The 12,811-nt window shown below is 33.1% G+C and overlaps 1 protein-coding gene across 2 annotated transcripts in view; it reads left to right on the top strand.

The window, feature by feature from the left end:
- Positions 1-12,811, top strand: part of LOC115225415 (hemicentin-1-like) — a 410,505-nt gene that overhangs the window by 372,075 nt on the left and 25,619 nt on the right. For both annotated transcript variants that reach the window (XM_036498554.1, XM_036498555.1), the window contains exons 54-59: positions 3,354-3,557; positions 4,497-4,559; positions 5,625-5,744; positions 6,867-7,001; positions 7,678-7,797; positions 11,271-11,387. In XM_036498554.1, coding sequence (XP_036354447.1) covers positions 3,354-3,557; positions 4,497-4,559; positions 5,625-5,744; positions 6,867-7,001; positions 7,678-7,797; positions 11,271-11,387 — 759 coding nt within the window. The remainder of the gene's footprint in view (positions 1-3,353; positions 3,558-4,496; positions 4,560-5,624; positions 5,745-6,866; positions 7,002-7,677; positions 7,798-11,270; positions 11,388-12,811) is intronic.

The raw sequence follows: 12,811 nt of genomic DNA, 5'->3' as shown, positions 1-12,811 counted from the left end.
GTGATCCATAGGTAAAAAAAAAAATGGTTAAGAACCACTGATCTAAGCAATCTAAACATCTAACAATATAGTTAAGTATAACATTATTCATTTAGCAAAATTTTCTAGTTCTAATCTTGTTTTCCAAGCTGACTTTTGATATATAATACAGTTTATTTTCAGGACTCTTTCTTCCGTGAATATTATTTAAGAAATTGGGTTACAACATTTCAGATTTCTAGACTATATCATATCATATGGTATATGTTCTTAAGAATGTTGTCAGTCCACCAACGAAAATTGTTTTGCTTCAAGCAACTTATTCACATGAGTTATAATGATCACTAACAGACTATAAGTCAAAAAGAGTCTAAAAGTCTTTAAATTCCTAAAAGGGTATGAAGTCATGTCAAAACTTTAGAACGTTGAAGTAGGAGTTCTATGAGGTATGACTGTACGGTTAAGAAGCTCACTGCATGACATTTCAGGCAAGTGTTTTCTACCAGAACCTCAGGTTAACCCTTTTGTTTACCATATTTCTGTTGAAATGTTGAAACACTGCCTTTGTTTCAATTAATTTTGAAAATAATGAAGAATTTATTAAAATGACTTTGTCATTATTAAGTTGGTATTTGGAATATAAATTAAAATGACATGTGGACGGAAGATTTTAATTTAGATCATTTGAGACATGAAGCTTGTATTATAGATCAAGAGGCCATCTTCAGTTGGTTACTATAAAAACAGATTAAGTAAGCCTTGTAAAATTTGACTGATGGAAAACAAGATAAGAATGAGGGAATGGTGTCAGCTGGGAGTAGCTCAAATGAGAGAATCACTCTATGATGTTGTTAAGTAGTAACAGGTTCTGCTTTCATTACTTACAGCAACAGAATAGTTCAGTAGATAGGAGAGTGATTAAGGAACAAATTGTAGGGAGATAAAGGTTAGGGTTAAAATTTGCAAAAAATGTAGGGGAGAATGAGAAATGCATATAACAAAGGTAGGATAGTTTATAGTAAATGTGGTAAATGTGAGTTGGAAGTGATGGTAAAAATGTAGAATGACTGTCAATATGTAATGACTTGAGAAAAGGACTCCAATGTTTGAGTAGGGGAGGAAGCAGCTGTGAACATAAAAGGGACATTGGATGAGGGACCCAGTTGTGTGCTTATGTAGTGGTGCATATACATTATGCTTCCTGGACTTCATTCGTGATATCCAAGCAGAGGAGGGCAGGTCTTTTTATGCACTGCACATTGCCAATCATTTTGGTTTTTGTCATTTTCTCAGTGAAGCATAACATCTTGAGATCAACCTTTACCATCTTATCCTACACCTTCTAGGTTCCCTCTCTAACATAAGTTCTGTCTGTTGTAAGTGATTGGCACTTCTTTATACAACTATCCTTAAAATAGATTTTCCTCCACTTTGGATGAATTAAGATCTGTTCATGATAATTAGATATATATATTATTGTGCAGGTATATATATATATATATATATATATATATATATATATATACAAGAATTTCCATTTAGTATATGTAGCAGAATACACCAAACACAACTTGATTTATGTTGATTGCACAACAAAAAAATTAAATAAAAGATTCAATGGGCAAAGGCACAATAACAGTAGTTTGACAGAACATGCCAAACATCCTAGATTAAACATCTGTAAAATAGAGGAACACCTGAAAGTACTATTCTCAGAAAATATTCTAACTCTGCAGTTTCAGTCCTCAAAACACATGAGTATAAATATATTTGTGAATTATTAACATCACAGCCCTGGAGGAATAAACGAAATGACAGGAGATTTCTATCATGCTTATACAAAACGTTTTGACTGCTTTCTTTTCTCTTTTTTGCTTCTTTTTCCTTCCTTCTTTTTCCTTGCTACCAGTTATGGAAAAAAGAAAATTGATGACATTGTTTTGTCTAAAAAGGAACACAGAATATTCCAGTTCAAATTTTGAATTTCTATATTTCTATGTATTTTTCATTTTTCATTTTGAACCCAAGAATGTCATTCTGACAAAATGTTGTTCAATTCAATAAACAGAGTCAGTCTATTTATTACAAGTCATATCATGCTCTTCTTTCTCTGTATTTACCTTCAAGAAAAGTTACATCAATCTTAATTAATTATTATTATCATTATTTTTATTTAAGGCAGTGAGATGGCAAAATCATCAGCTCACCAAACAAAATGCTTAGTGGCATTTCATCCATCATTACATTCTGAGTTCAAATTCTGCCAAGGCCGACTTTGCCTTTCATCCTTTTAGGGTCAATGAAATGGGTACTAGTTGTGCATTGTAGTAGAAATTATTATTATTATTATTATTATTATTATTATTATTATTATTATTGAGTAGTTTTATTTTAATCACGTGCTTCCACTGAACTACCAAGCACAGTTCTGTGTGCTTTGGGTATGTGCTGTAGTTTGTTGTGATGCTCTTATTTTTACTGTATTGAAAGTGTTTTACGTGCAGCACCTAGAAGTACTATTTTCTGTATATTATATATACTTGTTAGTCCTGGCGTTTTTGTTATGTTTTTGTCTGAATATTTTTTATCGTACCTAATGCACCTACTATGATAGGAATTGTTTCTGTTTTTAGACTCCACATTCGAGTTACCTCTATTTCCAGATCTTTGTATGTTGAAAGTTTCTTCATTTCTGTTAGAGAAACTTTGTTATCTGTTAGTATTGATTATCATTATTGAGTGAGAGAGCAGTGCGTGCCATCAAAGTGACACTGGAGTAAAATATACGAAGCTCAGTATACCCATCATGACCACCTGTCTGATAAGGGTACACCAGGCATATGCATCACAACCATATGTGCACAACATAGTGATCTCATATCAAGATAAACAGGACATGCCTTTGCAGGTGGGGCCCAGTTAGAATTTTCTTCAGGTCGAGTAGCCCATCCCACTCAAAAGGTCTCTGAATAAGGGTTGTTTAAGGATGGTGAACATCCATGTTTCCAAAGGTGAATTATCCAAACCCCAAAGAATTCCTCTCAACATATGGCTATGATGTTCCTCCACTACTGCTCGTGATCAGAGATGCACATATCATCAGCCACTAAAGGACATGCTCAACTGGTTACAGTCAAACAACTGACAAGTAAATCTGTGGTACTGTGCAGAATATTTGTTGTAGCCCATATTTTCTACCAAGACAAAATAATGTACATAACACTTCAAATCAGTTAAGATCAGAAGTCGTGAGAGCCACTGCCTGGTACTGCATCAGGGCATTATTATTTGTTATTACTACTACTACTACTACTATTATTATAAAACCCCTAGTTTTGCATAATAAATAAAATATTATTTTTTCTTTTATTCAGGTTCTATTTATGCATATTCCTCCCGGAGATTTTCAATGAATGGAATCCCTGTGCCATATGCTTGGAATCACTCTATCACTTATGATGAAGATTTTGGAACAATGCCTTACCTAGTTCAATCACTCCAAACATATTCTCTGAAATCAAAAATAAACTCTGCAAGAAGATTGGTTAAATTTAATTTATATTCTAAAATACGACCAGGTACCTTTCCATAATTCATGAATAATAATATGTTAGGGATAATATAAAATATAGAAAGCTTGATTTGGTACTTACTGTATGCTAGTTCAGAACCACAAATTATTTCCATCTAATCTTTCATCTTACTAGAGATGATTTAACTGAGTTGTTTGAGTTCAAATTCTACAAGAATTATCTTTGAACTTCATCTTTCGGCAAAGTACCTATCCAGTTACTCAAGGATGACCCTCAAGGAATCACAGAACCTAAAACCCATTCATCAGCTGTTCAATCTGTTTGATATAACAGCTAAATATCTGTCAAATCAAATCTCACTCTTTAAAAAAAGTAAGATATACTGGACAATGATAAAAAAAATTGAGATGGGATGATCATAAATTATATCCCATTGACCAAAGATCTACTCAAAAAAAGCAACTATAACCTCAGGTGATATAGTAGATGGGTTCTATTAGTTATAGCTCTCTACTACAAAAAATTCAGTAAGCTTGATTTTATCATAAAATTCTGATAAAAACCAAACTACAAAAATATATATAGGGCAAATTTATAATATTTATTAAAAATTAATCTAAAGTAAAAAAAAGTTCAAGAACAAAAAAGGAGTTAAGAAGAAATTAAATAATTGAATAAATGTCAAAGGGAATAATACTTTGGGAAAGTCACAATTTGTAGTTAAAGTCTTAGTTTAGCAATAATTTCAACATTTTCTGTTCCTTAAAATATAACAATACAAATCATTCCAAACTCAAGCCCTGTCTATCATTTCATATAACCGAGTACTGTATAACAGTTATATGACATAGGACTATATAAGGCAATATTAGATAAAATTTGTTATTAACCATCTTTTAATATCTGTTCAGAAAGAAGATAATATTGATAAGTGTGACAAAAAATCATGACATTAAAAATTGGTTTCTTTTTATATTTATTCAGGTTACCCAAGCAATCAGTGCCCTCAGGGATTTTTCTTGGAATCACAAGGGCTCTACTGTTATGGTATGTTATATTCCCTTACTTCAATTACCACCAACTTTTTGTTGATTATTTATTTATTTATTTATTCATTTATTTATTTATTTTGCATGTTACATCTGGATGTTCCGTTTCTGCTATGTATCAAAAGAGTCCTCAAAAATTTTGTATCAAAGCTTAAATTCAAGTTAAATAATTCTTTTTCTTCAAGAAAAATGTCCTTCCCACTCCCAACCAATCTAACCAGTATAATAATCAAAATCGAATACAGCATTTAAATTATGGTTTAGATCTATTATTTATCATTTCTTAGAGAAACCCTCTAATCCAACAATTCTTGGATTTCAGTTAGGTTAATCTCTTGCTTAAATATTCCAATAGTTCCAAGTATCCCTTTTACTATTTTTCTTAACTTGCAAATCAGTTTTCATTTAGATTACTAATATGATATATTAACTTTTTAAATCTCTTCCACTCCATTCCTTTTGATTGCCATAGGACCAGTTTAGAAATATATCCCCTCTCATTTGCAGAAGCAGGAATTAGTAGTTTGAAGTATTCTTGTGAAGTTTTCATTACTTCCTTAGTTTTACAGCCACGTGTGTGTGTGTGTGTGTGTGTGTGTGTGTGTGTGTGTGTGTGTGTGTGTGTGTGTGTCTGTGTCTGTGTGTGTGTGTGTCTGTGTGTGTGTCTGTGTGTGTGTGTGTATGTGTGTGTGTGTGTGTGTGTGTGTGTGTGTGTGTGTGTGTGTGTGTGTGTGTGTGTGTCTGTGTCTGTCTGTGTGTGTCTGTGTGTGTGTCTGTGTGTGTGTATGTACATATGTGTTGGTTGGTGAGTGTGGATGAGTGTGTGCAATGAGATCATGAATTATGAATTGATCCACAATGAAAACTGTAGTCTACAAAGATGAGTAAAGAGGACATTCTTGTCAATTTTACTTTTCATCAAATAATGATAAAACAATAATAAAATATCTACTTTTTCAAATTGTCTATGAAATATAGAACAGTAAGCTGAAAGCAGATTTTTATATGTATGTACTAATCAATAAAGTTAGATAAATATATGTAATTTTATTTTCATATTTAGATGAAGATGAATGTCGAGAACCAGATACTTGTTCTCATTTCTGTCACAACTCCCCTGGAAGTTATTCCTGTTCATGTGAACCAGGATTTACACTGGATAGTGATCAGTCAACTTGTGTTGGTGAGTGATCTAACCCAATAATTTCCTGAATTTTTTTTGAGATTTTTCGTCCTTACCTAACTTACCAATATCTAATTCAGAAGAAGCAAGTTCAATATATTCAGGTGAAATAAATATTGGAGATGCTTTGCCCCATAAGAAATTGCAGGAGCTACTCAGGGGTATTGCAGACTCTTCTGAATCCATTGAAATGTCAAAAACTCTACTGTATCATCAGCGTGTATCTAAGGGTCACAAGCGTTGCACTCTTTTGCCTCTAATTTTCACCTGAGTGGGGAAGTAAGGACTGCATTAGTCTTCCCCTGCAGAAGGATTCCATCTGTGGTCTCTTATCAACCATAACTACCTTTAGCTGGTTTCAGCTACCATGCCTATATCCTTTCTTCAATTGTTTGGGTTCTAGACTAATCTTACGCAAGAAATTGCACACCAATCTAGCTGGAAAGTCACGTATTCAATATCACTTCAATTATAGTCAGCATATATGGCAGTTGAGCTGCTATATGTGTAAATCTGCAAGTATATATATGGATATTTAAATGTAAATATTTGTGCTAATTTAATCAATTAAGTTGATATTACTAACTACCAGCAATATAATTTCTACATAAGCTTTCTTCAATAGTTAGCTTAGTAATTCTACTGACTGTTAACAAATTTCAATGAAATAAATTTCTTATAATTGAGAATTCAATCTACTGTTTAGACCACTGGTTCTCAACTATTTTTTATCTATAGATCCCTTTGTTTCCAGTTTTATTCTGGTGGACCTCCATAACCATTCAATGCTTAAAAACTAGTTTTATAGATACTTCTTTCAAAATTTGTATTTCGTTTTACATACATTCGCTAGTATAGGCTGAAGAGGAAAGAAACCTAACTACTTCTTGCAATAAATACATCTTAAGAAAAAATCTTTTCATGGACTCATAAAATATTACTGTGTTCACAGTAATATTTTATGGATCTGTGAAAAATTTATGGGTACCAATTTACTATTTTGCTTGTGTGGCTCCCCAGAAATCTTATATGGACCCCAAACAGTCATATGGATCCCAGTTGAAAACTTTTGGTTTAGACCATGTTCTTGTCATAATTTTCATCCTGTTTCTTTCTTCTCAGATATTGATGAATGTGCTGACCAGTTTGAAAGTTGTTTCAAAGGAGAAGACTGCATCAATACAATTGGTTCCTATCAATGTTATCCTTCTTGTCCTCTTGGTCTCAAACGAGATAATGGCAAACCCAAGTGTATAGGTAAGAATAACTAGTATAACAAAATTTATAACTAAAATCATTTTGAAATATAAACAGGAAAAATAAGAATTACTTTGTACGGTTACTTCATTCTTTAAGCAAAGAGACTCACCTTAAACATTTGATATGATTTTAATTTGTTGATAGTGGGTCTTAGCTTGTGACTGTTACATAAATGTGATTGAAAGAAGATATTTCGTTTATCTTTATGTTCTGAGTTCAAATTCCGCTGAGCTCGACTTTGCTTTTCATCCTTTCGGGGCCGATAAATTAAGTACCAATTGCATACTGAGGTAAATCTAATTGACTGGCCCCCTTCTCAAACATTTTGGGCTTGGTGTCTAGAGTAGAAAAGATTATCACCATCATCATTTGATGTTTGCCTTCCATAGCAGCATGGGTTAGATGATGTATGTATTAAAAAACTATAATTTTTCCATCAAACATACTTCTTACTTTTTAAGTAAGCTGAAGAAACTAAACAATAAATTTTACTATTTGTGCACATCAGACACTTACACATTATAGAGTTAAGATTTTTGCTTACATATTTAAAAGAAAAGATTTCAGTTTTTTGTAAATAGTATTTGATTGATGTTCTGTTTTAATTTCTTATTGTTTCTCATATTTCTTTTTTTTCTATCCGCCTTTTATTTTTCATCTTTGTCTCTTGCAGATATTAATGAATGTGAGATGCCAGAAATAAATATTTGTGAACAGCAATGTGTTAATACAGATGGAAGTTTCAGATGTAACTGTTTTGTTGGTTACGTATTTAACGGTTCTCGTTGTCTTGGTGAGTAAGCCTATGACCAAGAGACATTGTTGTTGGTGAATGAAGTGGGGCAGTGGCAGTGGTGGTGGTGGGTGGGTGGCAGTGGCAGCGGTGGTAGTGGTAGCTATTGGCACTGCCTTCTTCTCCTCCACAGCTTGACCCTGGATGAACAGAACTATGATCAAAAGTTTTCCAGCCATAAAAATTCTCCATTATCAACCAGTGAATTAGCAAAGTCATTAGAGTGTCAGAAAGAATGCTTCACAATACTTTTTCCAACTCTGTACACTTGAGGCAATGATAGTCAGAAAGAACAGGCTTGCTCTAAGTATGCACCTATTGATTGAAAGAAGATGATGAGGAGAGGACACTTTCCCTAGTAGTCTGGGTGACTGTGGTTTTGTGGAGCATCCATGAGCAGCCAAGGAAGTCTCCCTCTGTGGGAGAAATATTCTTTTTTAGAATATATCATTCTTGTTCTTATTTATATGCTCATTTATGCAACCCCACATTGTATTGCCCTGTTCTACCTCTAATGTTTTTGTGAACTTTTAGTGGTTAATAAAGAAAGCTTTATTATCATTATTATTATTGTTGAGTGAGAGAGTAGTGCACACCATCAAAGTGACAGTGGGATAAAATAAACAAATCCCAGTATACCCAAATAGTCCTTGAATAAGGATTGTTTAAGGATGTTGAATGAACCACCCATGTTTCCAGACATGAATTATTCAAACTCCAAAGAATTTCTCTCTCAGCACATGGCTATGATGCTCCCCTACTACTTCTGCTCATGATCAGAGATGCATATATTGTGAGCTACCAAAGGACATGCTCAACTGGTTTAACCCTTTCGTTACCAACCCGGCTGAAACCAGCTCTGGCTCTTTAGTATAAATGTCTTGCTTTCATAAGTTTTGAATTCAAATCTTCCACCAAACCTTAGTCACAATTTATGTTCCTAACACTAGCTTAATGATAACGAAGTTAATTTACTAAATTCTTTATTTTAATTAAAATAATTGAAAGAAACACAGAGCATCTCACAATAAATACAGTAATGAAAGGGTTAAGGTCAAACAACTGACAAGCAAATCTGTGGTATTGAACACTGTATTATTATTATTACCATTATTATTTATTGCCTTCGTACAGCTTCTAACACTGGAGATGTACTTATTTTTTGAGCACCTTCCGGAGTATTCAAGCGGTTCCAAGCAGTGCTGTTTTCTGCAAGTGCTCCACCCTTATTGTAGCCCTTATTTGTTCCACGTACTTCTCAAGATTTTTGCTCACTGTTCCCAGGGCTCTGCAATTATTGGTACTACTGCTACCTTTTTCATCAACCACAACTGCTTAACTCCCCAAGCTAACCTGTCATATCTCTCAACTTTTCTTTCTTCTTTATCGCATACCTTGCTGTCAGCTGGGCAAGCTATATCTATGATCCAGCATAGTTTGTTTTCTTTCTCAATTAAGACTATGTCCAGCTTCCTATTCTCAACTTCATCGTTGCCCTGAATCATAAAATCCCATAGGATCTTTGCATTTCTATTTTCGACAATGCCTTCAGATTTGTTGTTGCTATTCTTATTATTATTAGTATTATTATTATTATTATTTCTCTTTATCACAGGTTTTGTTGGAACTCCTGGAGTCTTGCATGCGTAGTGGGCTTGCTATCTGCAGCCTACAGCAACATGCTATCCATTCTTTTCAGTTATCTAATACGTTCCTGATTATTCTGGCTGTACCAAGGAGACAAGCCTTTTGTAACAGCTCTACTGGGCACTCTATTCCTATTTCCTTTATATTCTCCTTGATGCCTTCAGTAATAATTAGCAACATCTTCACCTTCTTCATTTTCCATAGCCGGGCTATTTTGTACTTAAGAGGGTTGTATCTCTCTATCTTTTTACCTTTCTTCTTGACTATTATTATTATTATTATTATTATTATTATTATTATTATTATTATTATCATTATTATTATTATTATTATCATTATTATTATTATTATTATCATTATCATCATCATTATTATTATTATTATAATTATTGCTATCATTTAATTTGGAGAGCTCGCAGAATCGTTACTGCACCAGTCAAAATGCTTGGCACTGTGACTGTCTCTACACTCTGAGTTCAAAATTCTGTCAAGGTTAACTTTGTGGGGTCGATAAAATAAGTACTAGTTGTGCACTGGGTATGATGTAACCAATTAGAACTCCTGAAGTCTTGCATGCATAGAAGGCTTGCTACATGCAGCCTATAGTGCCATGCTATCTGTTTTCCTAATCTATATATATAAAAGTGAAGTTGTGTGAGTGTCTGTCTCCTACGATTTAGATTCCTAACTACTCCCACATTTTGCGGTGCAGTTTAACCAAATTCGGGTATCTTATAGTCGTGATTCATATCGAGCCCGTCTGGGTATTAGCGCGCGTCTACGATGAGTCTACGATTTTAAAAATAATTTGCCATAATTTTTTCCATTTTAACGCATATTTTTTCGTGTGTCGATGGCGGCGGAGTTGGCGTCCATGCTCACACCTGCACCTGTGTTGCTTCTCCCCCTTCTTCCCTCCCTTGTGAAGCTGTGGGGAAGGGAGTGTAAGGAAATCAACGTCGTAAAGCGTTGTCAAGGAGACCAGCGTTCTTTTAGAACAACGACTTCATGGCTTGAAGTCGCCAAAACAGAAATCGCTAAAAAAGCTGAAACAGATCCACAAAAACGACAAAAACCGCCACACAGGGCAGGTTTCCTGTGCAAACAATTTGCACAACCGAATGTTTTAGTTGTTGCACAAATCTTTATATATAAAAGTGAAGTTGTGTGTCTGTCTCCTACGATTTAGATTCCTAACTACTCCCACATTTTGCGGTGCAGTTTAACCAAAACCGGGTATCTTATAGTCGTGATTCATATTGAGCCCTTCTGGGTATTAGCGCGCGTCTACGATGAGTCTACGATTTTAAAAATAATTTACCATCATTTTTTTCCATTTTAATACATTTTTTTGCTATTATATAAGGGAAGTAACTCTCTAAAAATGTCTACGATGAGTCAACGATTTAAAAAAAATTTACTATAATTTTTTTCCATTTTTAATGCATTTTTTTGCTATCTTTTGGCTATAACTCTCTAAAAATGCTTTATAGTTATTTCCTTTACAAACCCAAGCAACGCCGGGCGATACTGCTAGTTATCTAATATTTTCCTTATCATAGTAAATTTGTAATATTCAGTTTCAAACCAAAATATTCTTTTTATGTCAAATTTTTATCAAAAGAATGTAAAATATCATCATCATCATCATCATCATCATCATTATTATCATCATCATCATCATCATCATCATCATCATCATCATCATCATCATCATCATCATCATCATCATCATCATCATTATTATTATTATTATGATTATTATTATTATTATTATTATTATTATTATTATTATTATCATTATTATTATTATTATTATTATTCAGATTATGATGAATGTACAGAAGATGCACCTTGTGCTCAAGTTTGTGAAAATACCCTAGGCAGCTTTAGATGTTCCTGTCACTCAGGATACCGTCTTAGAGATGATGGAACATGTGATGGTAGGAAACAATGAATTTGTCCAATCTCATCTTTATACTCTGTGCATAATGTTATATATGCTATTGAATACATATCTACAAAGTGGAAGAATCATGTATTTTTTTGTTAAATGCAACTTTTATATTACAGTGTGGAAAAGTCATTCTAACCATTTAATGAAACACAAAGCTGTTAAGTTCATCTTAAATTTTAAATTTATTTCATAAGGTATCAACATTTTTATGTGATACATCTGCAACCTGGTTACTGACACAGTCCCACTAAAACTGCATTAATGCAACAGAACTGTATCAGTGACCAACTAACTTGCAGTTACACTCATGAAATGAATAAATTTAAAGTTAATCAAACAGCTTTTCCACATTGTAAATGTTTCAGTTCTAACACACAGTCTCAGATCAAATCATTTACTAGAATAATGCTGAAGTTAAAGAGAGCAAAGAATATATTTTAATTTCAAACAGTCTTTCAGTAACAATCTGTCTGAGACAACCCTTTGTTCAATGATGCTCCCACTTTAATTTCATGCTAATTTATGTTCCAGACACCAGCTTAATAATGATAAAGCTATTTTACTGAATTCATTATTATTTTCAAAATTAGTCAAATCAGAGACTGTGGATTTCAATACAAACAATGATAAAGTTAAAATGTTTGTTACTTAGCTTGTTCTTTTGTGTTTGTACATGTTTGTTTTTTGTAGTGGGAGGTTAAATTTAAAATAATAAATTGGTAATATTCAGTTTCAAAAGAAAATATTCTTTCTATGTCAAATTTTTATCAAAAGAATGTAAAATGTTTGGTAATGAATAAAGTCAGCAATACTAGATACTATAGACAAAATTACTTGTTTATAAACCATGAGAAATATTAGTAGAACAGAAAGGAAAACGAAAATTAACATAATTTACAGGAAGTTGAGTATTTGTGAATTCATATAACATTTGTTAATTTTAAAGTAAGAAATGTATAAAAAACTAATAACAACTATTCTAGAATTCTACTGATAATACCCAATTACTATCCTTGTTCCTCTTCCAATTCAATTGATTGGACACAATTAAATTCAATTATTTATGTGAATAATTCATTTGTGGAGGTGGTAACAGTGGCACCATTGCAGTCAGCATCTTCAGTGCCAGCATAATTTTAATGCTCACTTTTCTATGATTGCATGGGTCAGATGGAATTTGTTGAAGGAGATTTTCTTGTTGCCAACATCCATCCGTTTCCAAGTAAAGTAATATTTTCCCTTGGCCAGACATATTTTCACAGAAGACTGGAAATGAACAGCACCACTTGATGCTTGTTTAAAACTATCTTGTAATCAAAAGACAAGGTAATACATATATGGTGGGTTTCTTTCAGTTTCTGTTCACCAAATCCACTCACTAGGCCCAAGTCTATAATAAAAAACACTTGT

Source organism: Octopus sinensis, linkage group LG2, assembly GCF_006345805.1.
Source record: "Octopus sinensis linkage group LG2, ASM634580v1, whole genome shotgun sequence".
Lineage (NCBI taxonomy): Eukaryota > Metazoa > Mollusca > Cephalopoda > Octopoda > Octopodidae > Octopus > Octopus sinensis.
This window is presented reverse-complemented; position numbering and strand designations above follow the sequence as displayed.